Genomic DNA, 27,055 nt, shown 5'->3' on the forward strand with positions numbered 1-27,055 from the left:
AGAAATGAAGGCCATGCGAGGGTAACTTCATCTTACTTGCACTATACCTACCTAGACCACCCAGGCAGCTAGGATGGTCATCTGGGAGTTTTTGAATGTCTTTTGAAAGACATTTAAGAGAAGAACTCTCACCTGTTTTAATATTTCAATTTTTACATACCAAAAACTTTGGAAAATTTTCAAAAAATATGAGTGTCTACATGCAAATAATACTGTGTTGAGGACAAATGAGGCAAAATTTAGATCATCTAATAAATAAATCCAAGCATGTAAACACAATATGGTAATTTATAACAGCAATGTAGAAATTCACTCTAACAAATGGTGCTATTTCAGTTTATTTTTTTCTTAAACATGAATTCTTTTAAACACAGTACCTCAACCTCTCTCCTAGCCTTAGGAGATCTTTGGAGTCAACTCCCTTTAATATGATGTCAATGTAGCACAAGAGTCAAGTGTGATTCTTCCCTGAGTCCCCACAGTAAAACTGAGTGTTCTGGAACCCCCTGGCTGCTCTGCTAGAAGGGTGCTGTGAATCAAGGGCACAACCACACACCTGGGTTGTACTTGATGACATTTCTCAGAGCCTCCAGAGCCATTTCCACTCTTGGTAAGCGGTCCCCATGCTGCTCCGACTCCACTTTTGCAGTATGTGTGATGGCCATGAACGTGTGGAGGTACTGGGCCTGAGAGCCGATGTAATCCAAGAGACTCGCAGCAAACTCTTTTGGAACCTAAGCCAAGCACACAAATATGTGAATGTGTGTGTCACTGTAATAACCTCTCTTGAAGACTCTACAACAAAAGGAAACCTCCAGAATCTGAATGGATGTGACAAACTGTGACTACAAATGAACACAGCTATGCATAAAGGAGCGAGAAAATCAAACCAATCAAATTCACTACACTGTCTGAGGTCTTACACACTTTCACCAGTATCTTGGTAACATTTTACGATTAGGATATTTGTCCCCTTTACCAATCTAAATAACAGCATATGTGATATTTTTATAATTAAATTGCATTTTTATAATACAAAAATTACACAGTTACAACAGAAATTCAGAGGCTAGCTTCCCAATGGTCTTTTCTAATCATTTAACTCATTTTGTTGACTAGCTAAACATATTATCCTGTGAATAATAATATACACTATAATTTGGTAAATTCCTATTTCAGGAGCAAATTCTAAAACAAAGCATTACTTTTCACCCAGCTTGGTGGTAAATGTCTGTAATTTTAGTTACTTGGGAGGCTGAGGCAAGAGAAATTTGAGTATGTGGGCACACATCCATGCACATATACAATATGATTCACTTCTCTCTTTATAAGCCACTCAACTACAAAATTTTTGCCTTTCCCCCAAAGCAGCAAATAAAAGGGACAGCTAAGAAACAAGGAGTTGTTTTATGAGCTTTATGAAACTCAATTCTTCAACAACCTTCCCAATGCTGCAACCCTTTAATACAGATCTTCATGTTGTGGGGACCCCAACCATAAAATTATTTCATAGCTACTCCTTAACTGTAATTTTGTTACTGCTATGAATTGTAATGCAAACATCTGATAGGCAACTCCTATGAAAGGGTTGTCTGACACCCCTCCCCCACAGGGGTCACGACCCACAGGTTGAGAAACACTGACCTAGATGAAGAGGCCCATACTTAGCCAGGACAACTTATAATGAACTCAGCAAACAAAGAAGTATTAATTTCAATTTGTACAACTTGAGTTAAGTCAGTAGTAGTCCTCAGTAAGTATCATCAAAGGCATCAAATAAAATTCAAAGACAAGCACTGACCTCTAGCTGGAAAGTTGGGACTTCATTATATACTCTAACAAAAATCTCGCCCACAATCAGTTCTTTGGCATGGTCACTGTAGACAAATTCTGCCCCATAAGTTTTGTCACAATCACCCTTTAAAAAAAGAAAAAGACGGTTAGATGTAAGAATTTAATGTCCCGTTTGTAAATCTACCCTGTTTTGTTTAACAATACACTGAACACTTCGGAGAGGGCACATGTGGTGTGACGTGTGTGGAATAGGCACAGTGACAGCAGAGCGTTTTACTTCTGTTAAGACTGTTAGGACTCATTTTGAAGTCTCAGAAGGTCACTGGAGTGAGTCAAGAATTAGAGCTGGCAATATAAAGCAGGTTATGACACTGCTCCTCTCACCCCTCTAGTGGACATTTAGCTTGGCCATGCTATGGGGTGGTGGTAGAGTTGGCTGAGAAATGAGCACATTTGGACTGGGAGTTACAAGAATATATTGAATTAAAGTGCCCAATTCTCCCGGTGCATTAACAGCTTCTCCATTAGAAGGTGGTGGGTAAGAGGAAATGTCAGTTTTGATAATGGAAGCTTTGACTGACAGGAACAGTAGTTTGTGAGCAACACTTTGGGGGCATAAAAATGATTAAACATGCTAGCTGCATGGAAGTATTAACAGTAAGAAAACCCTAAGGCAGGATTTTCAAGATGTTTTTATTATTTTTAATTACGTGTGTGCCTGTCTGTGGGTTTGTACAGGTGAGTGAGGTGCCTTAGGAGGCAGATGTGACAGACCCACTAGTGCTGGAGTTAAAGGAGTTAGGAGCTGGTCTAAGGGGTTGGGAATAAAACCTAGATCCTCTGGAAGAGCGCTGTGTACTCCTAACTGCTGAGCCATCTCTCTAACACCCTAAAGTGCTATTTTATACAACACCAGGCTATCCTTAAAATGCGCCAATGACGAGGTAGACAAAAGCTGTTGGTTTAATTGGTAAACAGCACATTTTGCTTCAAGACAGATTCCATCAGAATAAGCCACCTAAGAGCACATAAGACATTAACACACCTTTTTAATCATATTTTCTTGTTGCGACTCAAGAAATTCAAGCAGTTCTGCCCTTGTAGAGTTGTTCCACATCAAGTAAGGGCTCTCTGTATTGCTGTTAAGCATCTTCAGAATCTAGGGAGACAATATTCCTGTTAGGTGATACTCAGGGAGCCTTGACTGAGAAGCTTGCTGATGCCCTCTCTGTGGGGCATTTACCCACCAAACCAACAGCTCCCCAGAGTTTTCTTGAGTGTGGCTCCCCAGAGTTTTCTGAGTGCGAGCAGCAGGATTAGATATTAGCAGATATTAGATAGAAGGATTTAGATTGTGGAGATAAACAGATAGAAAATAAAGGATCCTGGAACCTATTCCAACAGGCCCTGACTGTCTCTGCCCCAGGGTATTTATAGAGACGCCAAGGGGTGGAGCAAAAGACCTCCCCCCAGCACAGCCAAGTGCAGACCATCTCAGACACCTTCACTCAGGCCCGTGGTCCTAATCATCCTCTCTATGTGGACCTACTGGGTAAAGCCACGAGGAACCTGAAAATGGGCTCCCACAGCCCTCCATCTTGCTGTACAGGAAAACCAAGGTTACAAAAGCTGACATTATTTGTCATAGGTCTTACACTAGTGAATGTGAGACGGGGGTGAAATCTGAGCCTGATTTCAGTCAAGTCCTCAATCTTCGCTCTGCTCTGTGAAAACCCAGTACCCTAAGTATCTAGTTAGCAGTAAGTGTTTCTAAATACACCTCATACTTTCTTCACATACATATGCTTGAAACAAAATCTGTATCTTTATGAAGCACACTCCTACTAAGGAAAATGGGGTGGGTGGGCACAGCTTGGATTTCCTGTCCATGCCCTGACTCAGGCTGCACCTGCGGAGTTCTGCAGGCAGATGATGCTTCCGTTTGGCTCTCTTCAATTACAAGTGTAAACACATATTCCATACCTCAAGTGTTTGAATGAAAAAAGTTTCCATTTCTCATTTCCAGAGCTCTAGGCCAGGAAGAAAGTAAAGCATGTGTGGTATCTGAATGAGAATGGCCCCATAGGCTCATATAGTCTAATGTCTGGTTCCCAGCTGGTGGAACTGTTTGGGAAGGATTAGGAGGTGTGGTCTTGTGGAGAAGGTGTGTCACTGAGGGTGGGTTTGAGGTTTCAAAAGTGCACACTAGGCCCAGCCTCACCTTCTCACTGCCTCTGCCTTCAGATAAGGAGGTAAGCTCTCAGTGACTTCACCAGTGCCTTGCTGGCCTGAAACCACACTCCCTGCCATGGTGGTGATGGACTAACCCTCTGAGAGTATAAGCAAGTCCCAATAAATTTTTTTTTTTTAAAAGTTGTCTGGGTCATGCTACCTCTATTTCTATTACAGCAATAGAAAAGTAACTGAGACATCATGTAAGCTTCATCATCTACAAAGCCATCCAAGCCTTACCTTCAAAGGTTGTAAGACTACTCAAGAAAAATAATAAGAAACATCCTCACACTGAGAACCAGACGGTTTAAAATAAGATTTCATTAAATACAGATAGACATTATGGAAAGACTTGATTTTAAAATAAAAAAAATATTTAAGACTGCAGAAGGTAACCCTTAAATTTCTGGTATTTCTGTAGAGGATGTCTGTAGTCAACAAAAAGCATCAAACTGGAGAGCAGAAGACCCAGGGGACAAAACAGCTGACTCCTCCTTAGGGGAACTGAAATGCCCATACTAGAGCACCCTAAGCACATACAAACTATCAAGTAAGCGAGGGCTCAGACTCTAAAAGTACCTGGAACTTTAGAAGCCTGAGGACTTTTTCCTCATGAAAGTAAAAGATGACAGAAATGAAGAAGGGAGGGAAAAAGAGGAAAAAAAGGACCTCCATTCTACCACTCAAGGATGACCACAGCTAATATCCGGTGCAGATCCAATAATCCACTGGTTTTCTAACACCAAACATGGGGTCTAACGTGTTCATTTAAAACCTCTGTTGTTTGAGACAAGTCTCATTCTGTAGCAAGGCTGGCCTCGACTTCGTGTAATCTTCTGCATGAACAACCTACATGCTGCATTAAAGCCTTGTAATGTCCTGAGGCCTCTCTTACCCAAAGCACTTGGCCCAATGCCTACCTAGTGCAGCTTTACAGTTTAATTCCTTATTGCTATTTTCCTAGACTGTTTCTCAATGACCCTTACCAAAAAGGACACACATTATGACAGCACTGAAGTAGTACTTATTCACCATGAACTGATGTAAATGTATGGATGAGGGGGTGTGAGCTGCATGGATTTATTTTCAGCATTTCAACCTTGACCAAGAATAAACTATGACTTATAACAAATGTCTAAACAAACTTGGTCTCTGACTAGAGAAATCACTGCAAATTCATTCTCTTGTCCTAGCCCTTTGTGATTCAAGGTTGGTAAGAATAATGGTGGGCTCTGTTGCTGAGAAACATGAAGCTAATTCTCTGTCCCAGGGGTCAGACTCTAAGGTCTGTTGTCACTGCTATAAACCTACAATACACTCAAGTTTCTTGCCTGAGAGAACAAGCAAGTGAATATTTGATTCTCAGGTTTCTCAGAGCAACCGGGATTATCCTGTTCCTTTAGTACTTAAAAGATTTTGCACTGTTCACAAACTCGGCTTAGTGCTGCAGTCCATACCTCAGTAGCACTAGCCACAGCAAGCTTTCTAGCAATGTAGGGTGTCAGCAGGCCAGCCAAACTCTTCCTTACGGTTGGATTTTCTGGTGTTGCTTGGTCATCAGGCAAATAACCACCAAGGCGACTCAGAGCATGAACACTGAGTTTGGCAAGACTGTTGGCCACTTCCTGTTATAAAAAACAAACAAACAAACATAAACCAACAAGACATTAAAGTAGGTATGTTTCCTTACATAAGTGACACAATTAGCTTTATGGTGTCAATACTGTATAGAAACATTTTAATGATGGTCAAGGAAACAGCTGGCACAGGTGTACCAACATCAGCACTACAGAACCTATACATTCAAGGTTTACTTTGTTTTTAAATAGGGAAAACCCTTAGTACCGACATGTTCATCTGTACCCAATGCAGTGTCTTACAGAATCACCTGGAAGTAGGGTGAAGAGGAAGAGACAGGAAGGAGACCTAACTGCTAGATGCACATGATGGGAATATGAGCAATGAATGACAACAAATATGAACTAAGTGATAGAAAAAAAAAACCTATAAAAATCAGACAAGTACAAAGGTGCTGGGAGAGCTAGTCCCAAGAGCCTGATATGTTATTATACTTCCCTATTATATAATTCTGAAATCATAAAGTTGACTGAATAACTAAGAAAATATTACATGATTTTTGTTCCTTCAATTCCCTTGCCTTAAATCCTTCCACATAAATGGTAAAATCAAAAGAGGTTGCGCATAGTAGTGCCAGCTATAATCCCTGCACTGGAGAGCTGGGAGACAGGAAGATTGTCTGGGCTATGAAGTGATTTTGGTGTCACTCTGGGTTACATTTAAAGAACATCTGCCAGCTTCAGGAGCAGTCAACAGCCGTCTTGAAGCACAGCATCTCTGAATGGCTCAAGCTTTGCTTCTCAATGGTTTACTAAAAGTCTACATGGATTTGGGTTAAAGTTACCTGCTGGTTTGTTTCTTCGTTTTTCTGAATGCCACTCTCTTCCAATGTATAATCATAGTTAAACAGATAACCAAGCAGATGCCACAAAATTCCAGCCTGAAATAGATGTGTCTGCAACCAGAAGTCCACAGCGAAGGAACTGACACATTCCACTGCAAGGGAGGCCACCCGTGGGATACTCTGCAAGGAACAGAACAGAACTGACTTGCAGGGTGAAAACCACTGCCAAGGGAAACCAGCTATGAACATATGCCAGCTTAGCTATCTTTTTGTACAAAATATCTTCCAGTGTGCAGACTCAGAGAATCAGCAGCTTTCTCAACTTTCCTCTAAATGCAATAAGGAATAGCACCACTGCTAATACAATTACACCAACATCCTTGTTCCTACTAAACCCACTGAAGGCATCAAGCAGAAACAGCTGAGGAACTCTGATCAGGTTCCCAAGATCAGCACCTCCATCCTATCTATTCAACACAACAAAGTCTCTTCCCAGTCAGCCATACCATCTTCAGAACCGGCTTCTCCTGGCAGTTCCAGGTTGGGAAGAATCAGCATGTTCTTGGGTCTCGGAAGCCCTCACAGTGATCTGTGACCGCATCACAGGTTTTACCAAGTCCTGCCCTTTTATTAGATTTTAGCCTCATCTTCTCTCTTTCCTGCCTGAGAAATTGAGAGTCACTTCCAGCTATGTCACTACAGTCTTACTTTTTGTGGGCCAGAATAAGAATAAACCCATCATTTACAGCAATGTTTCTAGGAGAATACTTAAAAGATACAAGTACTTGACCTAGGAATAATTTTGGATAAATGGTAGCTGTAAACCAAACATTTGCTGTTTGAAAAGAAAACCCACACTGACTGTACCCAGAGAGGACAGGTGTGAACTATACCTTGCCAAAATACAGCACCCGGCAGAGGTCCTTGATGATGCCAGGCATTTCTGTGATCTTCTCCCGGCACTCTTCAAACTGTGCAGCCACACTATAGCATCTGCTTATGTGTCCACACACCTATAGACAGCACAGGAGACAGAAGCAATCACACACTGAACAGATGTGTGAGCGATACTTAATGTTATATGGGATGCTCCAAAATTAAACAGGGCATTTTGATTAAATTAGGAGAAATCTAAACATTTCTTATAGATGCAAAGGCCAGTATACCATGAACAAACATATCATAGCCTGGTTTTGTGCCATCACTGAGCTAAGAATAGTTTTATTTTTAAAAAAAAATGTGCACCTGACAGTGGTGGCACACGCCTTTAATCCCAGCACTCAGGAGGCAGAGGCAGGCGGATCTGTGTGAGTTCTGGTCTACAGAGCAACTTCCAGGACAGCCAGAGCTGTTACACAAAGAAACCCCCATCTTATAAAACTAACAAACCAACCAACAAACAAAACCAAAAAACACAAAAGTGAGGGCACAGGTTACTGCAGTGAGGACATTTAGTGGTGTTCTTACAGTGTGACCAGCAAGACCAGCCTTGCCTGCAGCCTGCTTGAGAATCACATCATCTGCCCCACTCTATGTTGAGAGACTCAGTAGTGTGGAGGGTGGAAGGCAGACCCGTGTTTTAAGGAGCACCCCAGTTGACCTCTAAACCACCCGTCTAACATAGCATTTAGCCTCACCTGCACTGACATGTCACTTAGTTTACTCGAGCGATTCAGGACAGCCACGCAGCGACTAAATGCCTCCTGTAACACCTGTCAAAGAAGTGTGCCATTAACTCTCCACTTGGACTTGAGGGGCAAAAAGCCTTTTCTAGCACGGATAAGAACACATAACCTCTTAATGTTACATCTTTGGTAACTAAACACTCAACTGACATTTGTTAAATAAACAAGTAAATAAAAGACCTCAGGGGCTCGCTGCTTTTTAAAAGCATTCCCAGAAACTATAAGCAACATTGTCTTTACCACCTCTGAACTCAGTACTCTGCTATAACAAGTGCTATCTGCAGGAATAAAGGAAAAGGAAAAACTGCACCAAATGCATTTGTACTGAGATTCTGGACGTCAAGAGCCAGTTAACGTGCCTGGGCAAGTTCAGATAAGCCTGAGGCTCGTCCCTATTACCTCTAACCCGTTCTCTCTTCTGAGCTCTTCAGCATTGAGGGCTGAGCAGTTGACTGTGTGGAAAGCCAGCTCTGCAGCCGCAGGCAACAGTGGTGACTCTTTTGAGAAAAGGAGGTCATCTGAAGTCTCCATTGTTATAGTCCTAATTAGCATGGGGTATCCTGCATATTTATAAGGCTGTAACTCTGAAATAACAGAAAGACAGTGTTAAAGTTAAACATGACTCGGTTATGGTACCTCAAAAAATAAAAAAATAAAACAGTTCACAGATTAAATGGCTCCTAACTTACCTTTCCTTTTCAGTGAACTTATGTGGTGAATTACAGTACTTCCTGCTTAATTAACTGCACTTGGCATGGACACAACTGATTTTTCAGCATATCAGCCTTCTGTCATCCATGTGATCATTGTAATTTTTCACCTGATTATATTCAGCAAGACACAACAAGTGATCCTGAAATCACACTGTCACTGAGCACACATCCCTCTTAAGGAGTACAAGTGAGAACTGTGTGACCAGCTTCTAAGAGCAGGCTCCCTGCTCTTTCTATCTTACTATTTGTTTTAAACATTTACAAATCCCAAAATATAAACTGTTACCAGAAATACTAAATTAAAAAAATGTATAAACTATTTACCTAGTTATGTTTTGGTAAGTACACTCAGAGGTGAAAGCTGTCCTATATAGGTATACAAAGAGAATTTTAAAATCCAGTTTGTTTTTTAAAAACTATCAAATGAGGCAGATATGCAAATAATTATTCATGATATTTTTAATTATTTATGTGGATGAGTTTTTTTTCTGCATTTATATATCACTGTGCATGCCTGATGCCCTTGGAGGCCAGAAGAGGACACTGGATCCCAGGAATTTGAGTTACAGATGGTTGTGAGCTGCCATGTGGGTGCTGGAAATTGAACCTAGGTCTTGCGGATGGAAGTGCAGCCAGTGCTCTTAACCACTGGGCTGGGTCCCCAGCTCCCTCAGCCATGATATTAAGAACCTCTGTAATTTCATTTGAAATAAGAATACAGTGCTTTAAATTATACTCTGTTTTAAGCTGGCGTGAAAAGGAAAAAAAGTGAACATGTATGAATGTATGTACATATGTATGTATGTATGTATGTATGTGTTTAAAAATAAATTATTAAGGGTTTTGAGTACATATGTAACTTCATTCTTAGTTCTGGAAGCCGTTTAACTAAGATGTTTATGTACATGCTTGCTTCAAGTCATATACAAAAGTGTGTTGATTACAGCTCTCCTCAATGATCCAACTGCTAAATTCTCAGCTGCCCCCTCCAAAATCCAATTACAACCCTCTCTCATCTTAAGCTTCCCAGACAATCCATGCTGTTCTAAAAATCCTCACTACGCACTCCTCCTTCCTTCTCTCGCCACACCATCTTACATTGTTTCCAAGCCAATACAATTATCTGCTATATTAAACCCAACAAAGAATTAAATATTTTCAACATAGCCTTAAATATTCTGGGCTGTTAACTGCTAGGACGACTACAATGGCCCTGAAACATCTGGACAACCCTGAACTCTGAAATGGCACTTCTTTCACAGAAACCCGTGTTTGTCTAACTATTCCAAAGGACATGGGGTCTTGAGAGAGACAGTATGAAATAGCAGATGTGAGATGGACAATCTTTTCAAGTTTCTTCTTCATTTTAAAACCCAAGCATGCTTGGTGTTCTCCACCTTTTGGGGCTGCTGGAGTCAGGTCAGGCAGTCTTCGACATGTCACTGAAGATCATTAAATAATCTTTAAATTCCTGATTCCATTTACTATCTTATGTATCATTTAATGTATTTGTTGCTGGATGGCTAAACACAGAACTAACCATGTAGCACCACAGAACAGAAACATCATTTAGGAAGAAACAATGAAACCTTGTTGGCAATGCAAACTACTGAAAAGCACAGCGGAGGAAAAGGCACACAGCAGGCATGGCTTGAGACCTTCCTCTGGAAGGCGGCTGCTTTCCTGAACCAGAAACTCAATTCCCAGAGTCCTTTGCAATAACAATTCTAAATCTTTTAGAATATACTAGAGAACAAGCAACTCAGTTAGATTAGCTGTAAAATAATCTATGATCTGTCACGACAGAGGACTTACCTTCTTTATGACGGTTGAAAAGGATGCTCTGTGTTTTCAGAATTAAAATTATATTCTCTGGATCTGGCCCATCCACTATTTTTGTTGACTTGGTACATAAAAATTCATATGCTTTATTTACTTTTTCAAACATGTCCTGTATGTAACCACAAACAATTAGGTTTTAGTTGGAAATTTTCTAATTAAAATTTAAAACAAGACATTATTGGTACTTGGTTATAATAATTTACCAATTTCTTTAATTATTTTACCTTCACATTAAGGAATTCATTCCAACTGTCATCTAGCTGGAATACTGTAAGAATTTGTTTTCTTACAGTACATTTGTTTTTCCTGAATAAGTATCCAAGGATTTCAATTTTACACAAGGAAAAATATTTGCATAAAAATTTAAATATGCCATAAGTATATGTAAAAACACACAGTGCTTGTGTAGCATGCATGAAGTCCTGGGTTTCAAACTCAGCACCGAAGAAGCTGGGCATAGTGGTATGTGCTTGCAACCCCAGAAGGCAGGAGTAACAGAAGTTTAAAGTCATCCTTGGCTATATGACAGCTAGAGATCAGCCTGGGATATATGAGATCCTGTCTCAAAACAAAACAAACAAACAAAAAAAACACAACAAAAATCCCTAAAGTCCTCATACATATCAAAGAATGACTCAATGCAGGAAGATTATTGCTAAGAACTACTGTTCATTTTATTCTTTAAAAAAACTTTTTTATTACATTTTCATCTATGTGTGAGGGGTCAGCTGCCGCCTCACATATGGAGATGAATAGACAACTTGTGGGAATTAGCTCTCTTTTTTCTTCATTTTGAGTTCTGGGTTCAGTGGCAAGCACCTTCACCTGCTGATTTTATCTGTCTGAGTCCCAGTGCTACTGCTTACTGAACGCTAAGCCAAGCACTGTGTTAAATTCTATTATCTTATTTAATCTGTAAATTAGCTATTCCGGTGTGTACTAGTAGTGTCTTCATGAGGCTCCTGTAACTCGGAGACAATAAATGATTTTCTTCTAAATGAATCATCAGTCAGCAACAGCATAAGCCTCACGTAAGGGCCAGACTCCTACCAGTTTCCCTATAACAGTCTGATGCAGTATCTTAGTATCTGAAAAGTTAAGCCTAGCAATGTGACAAGTAATGCCAAACTTTCTATTTTATTTTATTTTTGAGATGAGTTTGAATTGCTAAGTTCCCAAAAACAAAGCAACAACAAAAAACTCATTAAACAACTCCCTTTAAATTAAGAACAAATCAAAAACAAGACAAAAAGCCAACTAGGCTTTTACTTTAAAAAAACATTTACACTCACATAAGTGGCATCTTTTCAAAATCAAGCCTTCCTTGTCAGAAATGCTTATGTTTCCAATTTCCTACTTTTTCTCTTAGGATGACAAGAATTTTGGGTGCCATTAGAAAAAACACAAACATTACTTAATCTGCATGGTGATGACATACCTTAAATACAGTTTATATATAATTCTTATGATTGACAATTAAGAGTTAATTCTCAAACAGAAATGGGTAAGGCTAGAGAATAAATCTGTCCTAAACATACTAGTCACAGGAGTAGCCCTTCCAGTAGACTGAGAGAAGAGCACCCACAGAGAAAGCACAGGCTGTGGCTAGAGGCCTGTTTACATTAAGTATACAGGATGAGGCAACAGAACAAAATCAAGTGAGGCCCATTCCCAAGGCGGCACATACCCTTCCTTCTGGATTCTTATCGGGATGGTACTTCTGTGCGAGTCTGAAGTAAGCTTTTCTAATCTTGCTTTCATCATGCCTGGAAGGAAAGAAATTGTTTGCAAATACAGTAAGGTACATGAAAAACTACTTGCACCATCATCTAACATGATGCTGGAATATGCTCACATCTCTATGTCAGGAACTGTATTACTGATCCTGTATTTGGAATTGATCATGTATTAGATATCCAATTAAATCCAGTAAGATTTAAGTTAAGATTATGTTTTTATGTTATCTTTATAGGTGAAGTAAAAGCTAAAAGTTCCCTAAGAAAGGTTCAACTTCTATTATAAAATTTAGTTGTTTACAATATAATTTTAGTATTATCTATTTAAAAAAATTACAAAATTGATTTGGGATTTGATAAACTAAGAAGTATGTTTTAAAAATCCAACAATTTGTCAAAAATGTCTAAAATGCCATTGCAAACTGTGTAATTTTAAGTTACTGTATCAGTATTAAGAAAACTTTACAAACATTTATTTTGTACTTTAAAAAATGCCTTTTAAGCCATTTTCCTCTACCAGGTGTAGTCTCTCCAAACTCCCCAAGGATGCTCCTAATCCACATGCAGTGTCCTGGGCATACTTCCAGCAGACCTTCCCTAAGCACAGCATACACTGTAGGAGGAAGTGGGAACCAAGTATGTGCAGGAGAACCATGTACCAGGTGAAGGCTAGGCACATCGCACACAAGAGTTCAATTGATAAAATGCAATGGTTACCAACAGGATCAGCGAAACGTACTCTGGTTAGTAAATCTGTAATACGTCAAAATTGGTGACTAGTGTTCCAGATTATTCTCTTGGGCCTTGTGTATAAATAAATAGGCAATATACAAACAAACAAACAAATAAATAAATAAAAACCCTTTAAGATGGCTAGTTTAAATGTATTTTCATCTTTGATATTAATGCCTTAAGCTAAAGCAGACATCTACTACTATAATACTGAAATAACTCACAGCCCCTGGCCTGCAGGCAGATTGAGCACTTCGTAAGCATCATCTATTGACATCATAGGTGGCTTCTTTTCCACTTCCTTCTTCCAAGCGTCGAGGGAATCTTTCAGAAGCTTAACCTTAAAGAAAGAGGAGCAAAATCTGTATTCAATAAAATAAAATGATTCAAAATATAATTTTAGGTTCATACAATATTTGTGCTGTATTTATTTAAATCAGCATTTCTAGGCTATCCAATTAACAGTGTACTGAAATACAAAAATCTTAACACTGTTGCCAGCCAGGTTATTAGTTACAGAACTTCCTTCTGTTTAAGTTATATTTTTATTCTTCACTAATGTGTCTCTACTGTTAACTTTTAAAGAAACAATCATAAAACACAGGAAACCTCAAAATTAGTACAAGACACACCGTGCTAAGAGAGCAAGCACACTGTGGAACCTTTCTTAAGGTGACCTACATATTATAAATACGCTGGCACTCAAACAAATGCAAGGAACAGAGAACTCACTGGGGCTGCACAGTGAGACGAGGACAAACAGTTAATACTTATCACATGCCTACACGTCAAAGGAGCAGACAGTTTTACACAAGTTGTCAGATTCAATGATTTTTTTTTCCCTTGATATAGGCCAGGCTGGTCTTGCAACCTTCCTGCCTCAATCTTTGGAAGACAGGAAAACGGGTTCACTACTAAAGCTAACTCGCGCTTACAAGTTTTCTATTGTTTCATGTAGACTCCTTCCTGTCTGAAACAGTGCCAGGCTTATCTGTATCATGTCGCAGCAATGTGCAGAGATGGTGACGTGTGGGACCAATGGCAAATGTCTGGCACCTTCAGATGGTAAGTTCTGCTGAACGGGTATCAGACCTACTTCACTCCTTTCCACAGTCCCAAGGGCTCCAAGTCTGTTCTTCTGTATGTTAGGGAGTTATGCTTACATGAACATTCAATCTTCAGAACCTCCTTTACAGACAGCAGCTAACATTTCTTTCACCTCCATTTTAGAGATGAACCCTGAGGCTTGGGCAATCAGCCAACATTCTGAATGTACACAGACTCTGTGACAGTCAACCTAAAACTGTCTCAGATACTGAACACCTATGTCCATGAGTTTACAATCTCCCTTAGAGATGGGCACTGGCCAGGGAATGAAACTTATCTCAGTCATAAAAAAACTAAAAAATTAAGTATCTTTCAGGTTTTTTTTTTTGGTTTTTTCGAGACAGGGTTTCTCTGTGTAGTTTTGGTGCCTGTCCTGGATCTCGCTCTGTAGACCAGGCTGGCCTTGAACTCACAGAGATCCGCCTGGCTCTGCCTCCCGAGTACTGGGATTAAAGGAGTGTGCCACCACCGCCCAGCTCAGTCTGAAATCTACACAAATGTATTAACTACTTAGTACATGTTGCTTAAGAAACAGAGATTTCCTCTTTCTTCCTTTCTTTGAGACAATCTCACTAATGTTTAGGCTTGGTGCAATCTTCCAGCCTGATCCTCCCAAACAGTGGGGACTACAGGGATGCAGTACCATGAATACCTAAAGAGGCTACTATCCTTCTTATCACAGGAAGGAAAAAAAAACCCTCAAATGTTTAGAAATTGCTTTTGCAGTTTAAGAAGGTGTTGTATAATATTGTGATTTCACTCTGAAAATAAAGCTTGCTTTGAACCAGAAAGCGAAGCTAGCCACTAGCTCACCAAAATTAACCATAGAGGTTTGGAGGACTGTGGACAGATGGGAGACAAAGTAATAAGGTGGGGCTGAGAAAGGATCTCAGCCCATTTGGAGGAAGGAACAGAAGAGGTAGGAAGTCATTGGTGGCTGCTCCTTTGCTTCTCTGTTCTTCCAGGTTCTTACCCTGACATCTGACTCCTGATTATTTATTGGTTTGGTAAAGAATAATTAGATAAACGCTTCATCTAGTGCCAAACATGGGTTGCCATTTAAGTGGAAGTTTCTCTCTGCAGCTGCTCTTGAATAACCACTTAAGAGTCTTAGTATTATTTATAAATGCTCAGCTGATAGCTCAGGCTTATTATTAATTAGCTCTTACAACTTAAATTAACCCATTTCTATTAATCTATGTGCTGCCATGTAGCTCGTGGCTTTACGTATCCTCCAGCATGACTTGCTTCGTGTTTCCTGGTGACTCTTCTCACTCCCCCTTCTTCTTCTTCCCAGCATTCTCTGTTTGGCTCTCCTCGCAACGTTATCCTGTCCAGCTATTGGCCAGTCAGCTTCTTTATTAAACCAATCACAGCAACATATATTCACACAGTGTAAAGAAATATTTCAGAAGAAGGAACAAACTGAACTTACTGGGTCTTTAATTGGCCAATCTGGAAACCGGAGTGTATCACAAAGTTGTTTGAGGTAATAAATATTACAAAATAGTTCATTTTCTAGCTGTGGATAATTGATAACTGGGATGGGACAATATTGATAAAGTGCTCTTGTATTGCTCTGCAGGCGAGGTGTGAAGTCAGCAAGATGGGCAGCAATCTTCTCTATCATGAGGCGCCTACAATCACAGAAGCTTCCGTTCAGGCATTCTGAAGGATTAGTTTACTTAAAGAGAAACATAGGTAATCATGCAAGAAAATTACATAAATCTTCAGAACTACCCAATTATAAAGTTTGATTAAATGTTATTGGGTATTTTAATCATACTGTGTAAATACTCAGGAGAAATAAACCTATATATAATACTTGATAATAAAGACCAAAGATGAACACCAATCCACTCAGTCATTCCTACTAAAAACCCAGCCATTACAAAGGCCGATGGTGTTTGCACAAATATCAGGTAGCAGGACAGCCAGGCACTAAGGCTTGCTACTGCCCAAAGACGCTCATTATAGGGTATTAGTTTTTATCTGGCCCTAAACTAAACAGAACTAAATGTGGTAAGAAAAATCTTTCAGAGAGAGGAACTCAAGACAATTTAAAAAGAAAAATATTATGCACAAAATTATTTCTCATTTATCTATATCCCTACATATTTTTCCAACAAAAATATGACTGACACACAGAATGTCACCATTAAATATGGTGGCCAGCATAAAACAAGCCTAAAGGTCAACCTACCCCAGAAATCCAATGATGATAAATAGGTGGCATGGAGAATCTAAAGTTGGCCTGAGAACGGAGTGACTCAAAGTCCAAATATCATGCAGCTAAGAGAGCTGAGGGCTTCACAGAGGCAGCCATCGCCCTGGACCTATGAACATCCACGGACAGGTGAGGTGTATAGTGTACCCTGCCATGTGTTTCCAGGTCTCACCTTTTTCTGTTTCCATAGGCTTCTCCCATGGCATGCCTTTCCTTGTAATGTCAAAATCTGTTGGCTAGGGTGTGGTTTGAAAGGAAAACAGCCCTCATAGGCCCATAGGGAGTGGCACTATTAGGAAGTATGGCTTTGTTGGAGGAAGTCTGTCACTTTGGAGGCGGGCTTTGAGGTCTCATATGCTTAAACTATGCCCAGTGTGGCACAGTCTCCTTCTGTTGCCTGTGGATCAAGATGTGGAACTCTCAGATCCTTCTCCAGCACTATGTCTGCCAGCATACTGCCATGCTTCCTGCCACAACAATAATGGACTAAACCTCTGAAACTTAAGCTAGCCCCAATTAAATGTTTTCCTTTGTAAGTGTTGCCGTGGTCATGGTGTCTCTTCACAGCAATAAAACCTAAGAAAGCTGGGAAATGCTCATCAAAATTCTTGTGGGCATTTTTTAGTCTGAGTCATTCTACATGGGCACAGTTTGTGGAGTACAGGCCTATTGCCAAGAATCCAATTGTGTCTTGATTGCACTGCCATTAGTGACAACAGGTCACACTCTTATACAAATGCTATATTAACAGTAATTTATAAATTCCTATCAGAATAGAAGCTTCAGGCCTTGACAAAACCTATCAGTTGATGTGGAACATACAAAAACTAGTAAGAATGCTTCTTGTAATGAATGGAAATCAAGTGAGGTGATCAGCAGCAAACATTCCGAGCATAAACATAGCCAGGACTTATTCACCTCATCTCGCTGCTCCAGATTGCTTCCGGAGTGTCAAATTCACCTAGGAAAATTTCAGAAAACTTCTCGGGTTCATAATTCTCTAGGTAGCACACCATTGCTTCAGGTAGGATATGTCCAAGTATACTTCTCTGAAAAATATCCTGTCCTTTAGTCTTAAAAAAAAATGGACAGAGTATAGTTACAAACAATAAAATCACCTGTAAAATCTTTGATAAATAAATTATTAGAGCATTTCAAGAAAAGAGCACCAGGCCAAATGTGGTGAGGCACACCTTTAATCCCAGCACTCTTGGGCTGAGGAAGGTGGATTTCTATGAGTTCAAGGCCAGACAGCCAGGGTTATGTAGAGAGACCTTGCCTCAAAACAAACAAACACACACACAAACAAACCTGGAACAAACCACTGCTGAGCTGCAGAGGGTTAGAGGAATGCAGTGAAATGTGAAGGCAAAGGCAGAAGCAAGAGCCACTAGCCCTGCAGCAGCAGTCTTAACCTTCTCAGGGGTCACCTGCACCACACCACCACACAGGGCTAAGGATAATGAGCCTGTGGCCGTGAGCAACAATGATGCTAACAAGGAAGATCCATAAAGACATATATCACCTACCTTGTCTATACCAGTCACTGCAGTTTCTACCCATACCTGCTGTTTTCAAAACCCAGTAAGTCTAGCTCCTTTGAAAATTATTCTCATTCTCTCTCTCTCTCTCTCTCTCTCTCTCTCTCTCTCTCTCTCTCTCTCTCTCTCTGTCTCTGTGTCCACTGCCAGGGCATGCTCATGAAGGTCAGAGAATAACTTATAGAAATAGGCTCTCACCTTCCACCATGTAGGTCTTGGAGACTCAACTCAGACCTCCAGGTCTGGTAGCAAGCACCTTACCCGCTGAGCCATCTCACTAGTCCTTAAATTGAGATCTTAAAGAGGCTGCTCTCATGAAATGTGCATAGAACTTAAGAGGGCAGATTTCATCTAAAGTAATTACAACTAACTGGATCAAGAAGTCCAAATCTGGCTCACAATTTAACATGCCACATTTTTAAACTCATTTCTCTTAGGATTGAAATCTGGTCCTAAAGAAGGCAAATGCCTCTTTGCCTTCCACCTTGGTAAGTAACAAGTTTTACTTCTCTAGGACAGCACTAGGGATGGAATACAAATTCAAAAGCGAGATTTTCAGATATTTGCCAACAATAGTGATAAATTTACTTGTTACACTGCTGGGTGAAAGTCTGCTGTTCTTCTTCCTAGCATTGTATTATTTGGGACTTACTACATAGAGAATTTTGCTATAATTATTCAAAATAGTTAGGGAGAATAATTTCTAGAATATCAGTTTTCAGAGTCTGGAGGGAGATCTGAGAGGGTAAAGTACTTTCAGCACAAGCATTAAGATCTGAATCTGGACCCCCAGAACTCATTAGAGCTGAGCGGCAGCAGGAGCTGTAACCCAGCACTGGGATGGAGGGAGATGACAGAGCTCACTGATGAGCCAGCCCAGGTGGAACATTGGACTTCAGGTTCAGTGAAGAGGTTAGACAGACATCTCAAGTTGACCTCAGGCCTCCACATAGGTACACAGGAAAGCAAGCACACACAAAACTCCCTTGCCCAGCTTTGCTTTGTTTTTTGGTTTTTTTTTGTTGTTTGTTTGTTTTTTTTAAATAAATTACCCGTATACTGATGCACAGAAGTAAACGAGAAAGGATGCCCCCCCCCAAAAAAAATGAATACTGTATTAAGCATCACTAGAGACACTGCTTTTCCATAGTCTCACTTTCTACTCATAACCCATGAAATGCCGCCACCACCCATTTCTCTTCAATAGTGCCAGGCACTCTTAGGGCTCCAGTGGCTCCTCTATGAAGTCTTCATTACTGTCAAAGTGGTGCAGCAATCTTCATGTCTTAACCAGTGGTCTGCTTCGGGTAACATAAAAAATTAAATGCTCTAGCAAAAGCCTAACAAATTTGAAACACCTGCTGGTAACTTTCTGACATTAAAGTCTCTTTGTAAAATAATTGATAGGTAATAAAACCTCAGGTTGACGGGCCTCCTAAATGTCATCTTTTTTTCGGCTCTCAGTTTTCCTGAATGTAAGGGCGAGAACATTCTGAGAGCACGTTAAAACAGTGTAGTTTCAAAAAGGAAACCTGCCATCTCTTCTGCCTTGGGATCTGAACACAAGTACAGCTCCAGTCTTAATGAACCTGAAGAGATTTCAGATTACAATAACATCTCTATAAAAACTGCTAATCTAACTCTTAATTGAAGAAGGTAACATACTAAAAGCTATCAAGTAATAACTCAGTTGTGATTTCAATGTAGGCATAATGGGCAATACTTTCCTTTAAAAAATCTGCTTCGCCTTTTGAGGTGCAGGTAGTGCCGAGAATGTGAACAAACTGTAAGTGCTCCCTGCCGTCAAGTACTCACAGCCTCGTGAGCACACGCTCCTAAAGCTATCTGAGAGTGCTGAGACAGCTCCCTCAGCGTCTGTGTGCAGGCAGGCAGGCAGGCAGGGAATGGGCTTACCTCCTCAGACTTGAAAGCCTGCTTGGTATGTGTATATTTCAAAAACCTAGAAAGAAAAATAAAGTCTCTTTCAGATAGAGAAAGTGATTAGGTTTTGGTGACTTTATGTTTTTAAAGACTGGACCATTAATGAATTTTAAAAAGGTTAAAAAAGAAGTTAAAAGGGCAACTCATAAATCCATATTCCCAAATTACTTTAAGGAAAGACCTGAAATGTGTTATAAAGATTTTGAAGTAAGGTTATATTAAGGATACATAGTAATATAAAAATATTCATTAAGAGAGCAAAATATAAAACTGCATGTATAAGATAAATGCATTTATATTAAATATATGTATACATATAATAAAATAAATTTCAAATACTAATTCTGGTAAACTGCCACAATTCTGAGTTCCCACCTTCTTTTCTATTTTCCAAATGTTTAGACATTTAATTAGATAACTATTATAATGAAAAAGCAATGAGGCAAAAGTTCCCATTAAGTGTGTCACATATAACAGGTAATTTAAGACAGGTGTTTTCCATGTTCTTACCGAGCAACGGGAAGCACGTTGGAACCTGTATACATCATGATAAAGAAAAACACTCCACTGAGATAGAGGCGAGGTAACTGTGGATTATCTTGCATAATGTGGTGTAATAAGATAGCAACCTTCTCAACAAGGATAGGGTCAAAGGTCAGCAGTAGCTGAAAAAGTAAACAAAAAATGTTTTGTTTGGTGAGTTAAACTGAAGCTATAATTTCTACATCCATGGGACTCAATAAAGTTGTACCAGACGCAAACCAACTTTAAAAAGGTTCATTCTACATTTAATGCAGATAGTAAAACACTGTTGAGAACTGATTAAAGAAAATGAGATCAGATAAAGGCCCAAATGTGTCTGAAGCTCGTTTTGTTATGTTGTTATTGGTAAGTTGCTTGTGAGAGTATCTCTGATGCACACACACACAAGAGTGTGTGCACAGGCATGTGTTGTCTACATGCATATGTTCGCGTATGAGGGCAAGTGTGTGGGTTAACACCCGAGCACGTGTCTGTGTTGCATTAGTTTTAGTTAAGCTGATATGAAAAACACCTGAAGGCTACTTAGTTGTAGAGCAGAGCAAAAACTGGCCCCTAGTGAAATGGCACTGAACCCAGAGGCTGTGACGACCACAAAGCTCTGAGAGACCACGGGCTCTAGAACACTGAGGGACACAGCAGGCCACTGACTGCATCTCAGCTAATAAAGACCCGAGCAGAGCTGCTCTGAACAGCTGCATGCTAAGCCAATTTAGTAAGTTTTACTTATGACTTACATAATAAAGGTGGTGTTTCAATTTTCATTAAATATTTGCTTCCAAAGAATCCCAAAGCTGGGTGGTGGTGGCGCACGCCTTTAATCCCAGCGCTTGGGAGGCAGAGGCAGGGGGATCTCCGTGAGTTTGAGACCAGCCTGGTCTACAGAGTGAGATCCAGGAAAGGCACAAAGCTACACAGAGAAACCCTGTCTCAAAAAACAAACAAACAGAACCCCAAATCTGGGGTCAATTACTACTAGTAAAAATGAAACAAGCATACAATGCAGAGTGTAATAAGCACTATCTCCATGTGACAGACCAATAGACTCAGGTGTGAACACTAGCTCCATGTGACAGCCAATAGTCTAGATTTAGGTGTGAGAAAGAACTGTTTCTCTTCTAAGTTGGTGTCTTAAGTTTCTCCTGCTTCATGTCCTATCTGTTCAACAAGGCAATCGCAATGTTCCATGCTATGGCAAGTTTTAGGAAGGAAAAATCAAGAACAGTCATGTAGGATTTTCTCAAATGTTTAGGGCAGCTATAGTTTGAGATTAGGTACTGGGAAATAGCAGATCTTGAGTTTTGCCTCACAGTATCAAACAACAGAGTATTTCAAGTTGTCACTGTGCAAGAAAACATAGGACATCTATTCACTGTGAATTATACCACTCTAAAAATTCTTAAGCTGTAGATGGTCAAACCAGTGACTGTAGTGGGTAGCCATTCCAGCTTTGATCTGGAAGTTCCAACCCCCATTGAGATTTCGGCAACTGTCATGCCTACAAGGCGGGGCCAAGGGAGGCACCTGGAGACCCGAGATCTGGATGGGCCAGTGCTCTCTCTCTTCCGGGACCCTGGAGGGTGGAGGTGGGCCAAGCAGAGCTCCAGAGAACACCGCTGGACTGCAATACACCTTCCCCAGACCCCGCGACCTACCTATCCCTTAATTTGTAAGTTACGCCATTAAATAAATCTCCTTTTAACTACATGGAGTGGCCTTAATAATTTCACCAATATCTGGCGCCCAACGTGGGGCAAATTCCAAAGGCCTGGGTGGCTCCCACCCTCAGCCTCCTCCCCGGCTAGCGGGTACCTAAACCCGCCTGCAAAGTTCCATATAACCAGGGCAACACTTTCTCCTACACTGATGCTTCTGAGAGTCTCGCATTTTCACACACTTAGTCTCACAAAGATAAGGTTTGTGACATGGCATTTGCTTTGTATGCTTCCCACAGTGACAAGTGACCATCCTACATCAAGAAAAACACAGGAAATCCCTTTCTAAGCACAACATGGTGGGTGCTTGGAAAACTGATGAGCTACTTGTGTTCCAGCCAGAACAAGGGTTCCTATGAGGAAAGTAAGTGAAAATTACTTACAAGAAATATTTTGAACCCAGTATAAAACATACAGAAGGATGTGTTATTAAAAGAAGCTAAATTTAGCAGGGCATGGTGGCCCACACCTTTAATCTCAGTAGTCAGTAGGCAGAGGCAGGATGATCTCTGTGAGTTAAGGGACAGCCAGATTTACATAGTGAGTTCTGGGTGGGAACATGTCTTGGGGGGGACAGGCTAAATTTATCAAAAAACTTCCTTTCCCTTTTCTTCAGATACCACCAGAAGTTTTGATTAGTTAAAATAGACACCCTTCACTGACCAAGTTTCATTCTATACAGACATTTCTTAACATTTTTCAACCATCCCTTCCTAATCCCAAATTTAATGCTGCTTGCATTTATTTTTTTCTTTTCAGTATTAGAAACCTTGGGAGAAGGTTTGGGAGATGATTTCTGAGTACTTTATATTCATGTTGACAGGATCCAACAAACAAAAACCCCTTTCTTTTGGTATCACCTCAGATACATAGCCACTTAATCTTCTGGGATTAGCTGATAACAGTTTAAAAACAACTTATAGTGTACTTTCACTTAAGGGAATGAACAGAAATGTCCATGGTAAGAAAAACCATATATATATACATACACACACACACATACTGTGGTGGTTGAATAAGAATGATCCCCATAGGCTCATACATTTGAACGCTTTGTCACCAGTGAGTAAAACTCTGATAGGATTAGAAAGACTAGGTATGGCAATGTTGGAAGAGGTGTGTCACTGAGGGTGGGCTTTGAGGTTTCAAAAGTCCAAGCTAGGTGCAGTCTCTCTGTCTGCTTGTAGATCAGGCTGTAGCTCTCAGCTCTTTCCCCAGCACCATGCCTGCCATGCCTGCTGCCAGGCTCCCTGCCATGATAATAATGGACTAATCTCCTAAAACTGTAAGCAGGCCACCAATTAAATGCTTTCTTTTATAAGAGTTGTCTTGATCATGGTGTCTCTTCACAGCAACAGAACAGTGACTAAGACATATGCTGGTCAAGTAAATTAAAAAGGTGCTAACTGCATTCTCAAATTCAGCAATCTTCATATTATCAGTGGTTTCCATAGGTATTAGGTAGTAACACATCAATGTTAAAACATATAAACTGTCACTCTCAATTAAAATGACAAAAATGATCACCACAGATCATAAGGTCTATGTAGAGTTAATGGAATAATGAATACATAGTTAGGAGGACAGAATAATAAATACACAGGAAAAAGTTTACCTAAAATCTCTGGAACCTACTTATTTGGATTTATTGCTAGCCTCAGTTATATAATAAATTGCAAAAGAACAGCATAATGCAGAAAAAGAAAAGAAATTTTAGTATACCCTACGTATCCAAGTCTATACTTTGAAGTGGTTGCTATCCATAAAACCCTCACCTGAAAACAGTCAAACCCCGAGAATGCTAGTGAGTTTGCTGTTACCTGTTAGAGAAATGAGTGTGCCCTTATCTGTAGGCTGCTAGTGCACCCTTGTGCCCCATACCAATCTGTAGTACAAAGGAGCACACCCTTGCAGTTCCCACAGTGATGGGATTTTGAAGAATGGATAATAAATAAAATCCCTTTTGAATGATTCTGGAATCTGAAGATATCACACATTTAGGTTCCTGGATATACAACCTTCCCCAGTACATTCAGATTAAAAACTAAATGTAGAACTATGACTAGAGATGGTTCAGCAGTTAAGAGCACTGACTGCTCTTGTAGGGGACCTGGATTTGGTTTCTAGTACCTACAAGGTGGCTCACAACCAGCTGTACCTCCCAATTCCAGGGGACCTGATATCTACTCTTCTGGCCCCCAGAGGCCAGGCATGCACACAGTATACAGATATACATGAAAGCAGAACATCATACATATAAAAATAAATAAATCTTAAAAAAAAGGATACATGAAGCAAATGTAACTTGGGGTTCAGCTTTACGAAAACGGAATGGGTTATAAGGAAATAAAGACAAGGGCTTACAGTAAAATAAAATAATCTTTAAAATACTGTCTAGCGTGGTGACCAGAAGTGACCCACCTGGATGACATGGGGAAGGCAGGTGCTGTCTGACAGCAGTCGTTTCACTCTGGGCAAAGGACGAATGATGGCATTATCCTGATCCCTAGAAAATAGTTTCTAAGGTCAACACTGAATATATTGATTGGAATTTGTATGTTCAGAGCATATGACATTCTACTAGGCATGAAGCAAGTTACCTTCCTCTTTTGTAAATGAAGACTAAGCTCTCATACAGCTGGGAACATGATTAGGTATTTGGTTTAAATCTACTGGCTGTTTAATATGACTTCATTTCCTTCCATAAGATTTCCTTGAAAAACAGTACCCTAGAAGAGCCAAAGACTCTTATTTATTATTTAATTGATTAAACTTTGTGTTGTCTAACACACTGTCTGTGGATAGTCCCCCCAAAGGCCCTATATCAAGTTCTGTCAAATAAACTGAACCTTAGTTTAACGATGGTCAGTACTTTTCAAATACAGCCTTAATGAATGCATTACTATTTCTAAATTCGAACTGTATGGTTTAGAGTTTAACCTGATTTTTTAAAGAGAACTATGAGATGAGCACAGTGTTACAAGATATGTGGTTTTTTTTTTTTTTCTTTTTTTTTTTTTTTTTTTTTTTAGTCATTTCTATCAGGTTATCTTTACAACAGCATAAAAACAAAATGTGTGCACAAATATTTTATGAAGACTGAAATATTCCAGGTAAAGGTTACAAATGTGATTGTTATAGGAAGCAAATCCTTGCCTGTAATGGTCCTATGGGGTGAGCTGTGGGCTGTCAATCATTCCATCTTCAACAGCAGGCCTGGCTAGCCCAGCAGATCAGGAGCTGGCACTCAGTATTGACATGGGCTAGAGATATCTATTTCCAAACATTCCTATCTAATCCATGTAAATATTATGACTGTTATGAGTGCTAGAGTATAGCTGATAAATATTATGTTAAGATTATTTGAAATCCCTCAGAAAAGGTTGTTTGCATCAATATAACTTGCAAATTATTTCTTTGTAACTGTTTCAAAAAGTTTAAAGGTCAAAGAAGCACTATCCCAAGCCACATAGAGGACATTCTTGTTTTAAATTGCCAGAGTAATCCTTTAACATTACAGAGGACATATCCACACAATGGAGAGATCAGGATATCTGAGAGTCCCTTCTAGTCATGAAAATAACAATGAGATTGTACCTGCTCGGAAAATATCCACACATTGTGATCAACATGTTCAGTATTAAGGTAGCAAGGTCAGTTTCATTCAGAACAGCCTGCCCACTGGCTAACAGGCACCACTTAAGCTGAGGTATCGCCTGGAGCGGTCGCCATCCATCCATGCCTTGAGCCCAACATCTGGTTTTTGCATTCAACATTCCTTTGGCCCATAATTCTTGCATCTTAATTGATTGAAGGCATCATTATTACAAACACAAAATCAAATGAAATGTTTGCCAATGTTTTCTATATCAGTACAATACATGAGAAACAAAAATCCACTATGAGACAGTGATGTTCCAGCATGGCAAATATACTATGAATACACAAGATCTTGCCAACAGCATTTCAGGAACCCAAATTTGACTAATAATGTAAGAATAACCATTTATTTGGCAAATAAAAGAGTATGCAGAACATTGGAAAGTACACAAATGATAAGCAAAGTGGACAGAAACCAAATTATATATGAGAAGGCTTGGCCCCTCATTCTGACTGAGATTGAGAGGTTGAGGATAGGACCAAACACTGTGGTAAAGGGGATGCTCTTGACTCCCAGAATGAGCACATACTATTCAATGATCATACTATGTGAAGCATTAGATGATATATGATTAGAATAGCAATAGTTACTATATAAAAATTCACTGAAAAAAAAAAATCAATGCTACCTTGTGAGTGACATTCCTGTGACAAGAGCCTTGTAAGATGTGAACCATGATTTTGTAACATAGGTACATCTCTAGAACCTCAAGTCACCTAATGCTTTAGGAGGAAATGGAGTTGTATGACTACTGGTGCTAAATACAGTGATCAGTTTAAAGATACTGAATTTCTAGGGGCTGGAGAGACAGCTCTGAAGATAAGAGCACTTCCTGTTCCGCCAAAGGACCTGAATTCAGTTCCTAGCACCCATGTTAGGTGTCTCATGACCACAGATCCCTTCAGCTCTGGGATTCAGGCCTGCTTGGGCACCTGCACACATGTGGCATACATTTACAGACACACCCATATACATACATAAAAACAGTATCTTAAAAATATACTGCACATCTATACGAGTACTAAAAAAGAGGGCATAAGACAGACGGCAAAGACCTGCCAGGCATGCTGCTGCACATCTGTGCTGTCAGCATCTGTCAAGTCCAGGCTACATGGTAAAGTCTGGAAGACTCTATCACTAAGAACCGTCAATAAAGCAGAGATGACA

The 27,055-nt window shown here is 39.9% G+C and overlaps 1 protein-coding gene across 1 annotated transcript in view; it reads right to left on the reverse strand.

Moving 5' to 3' along the window:
* Positions 1-27,055, reverse strand: part of Dnajc13 (DnaJ heat shock protein family (Hsp40) member C13) — a 124,179-nt gene that overhangs the window by 23,350 nt on the left and 73,774 nt on the right. Inside the window, exons 28-44 of the mRNA XM_059268491.1 lie at positions 25,825-26,027; positions 24,649-24,733; positions 20,483-20,637; positions 19,946-19,991; positions 17,409-17,563; positions 15,699-15,900; positions 13,381-13,496; positions 12,376-12,454; positions 10,662-10,797; positions 8,533-8,717; positions 8,086-8,160; positions 7,342-7,461; positions 6,449-6,628; positions 5,484-5,651; positions 2,840-2,953; positions 1,802-1,918; positions 557-734 (exon numbers count right to left, since the gene is read on the reverse strand). Of these exons, the coding sequence (XP_059124474.1) occupies positions 557-734; positions 1,802-1,918; positions 2,840-2,953; positions 5,484-5,651; positions 6,449-6,628; positions 7,342-7,461; positions 8,086-8,160; positions 8,533-8,717; positions 10,662-10,797; positions 12,376-12,454; positions 13,381-13,496; positions 15,699-15,900; positions 17,409-17,563; positions 19,946-19,991; positions 20,483-20,637; positions 24,649-24,733; positions 25,825-26,027 (2,314 nt within the window). The remainder of the gene's footprint in view (positions 1-556; positions 735-1,801; positions 1,919-2,839; positions 2,954-5,483; positions 5,652-6,448; positions 6,629-7,341; positions 7,462-8,085; positions 8,161-8,532; positions 8,718-10,661; positions 10,798-12,375; positions 12,455-13,380; positions 13,497-15,698; positions 15,901-17,408; positions 17,564-19,945; positions 19,992-20,482; positions 20,638-24,648; positions 24,734-25,824; positions 26,028-27,055) is intronic.

This window comes from Peromyscus eremicus, chromosome 7 (genome assembly GCF_949786415.1).
Source record: "Peromyscus eremicus chromosome 7, PerEre_H2_v1, whole genome shotgun sequence".
Taxonomy (NCBI): Eukaryota; Metazoa; Chordata; class Mammalia; order Rodentia; family Cricetidae; genus Peromyscus; species Peromyscus eremicus.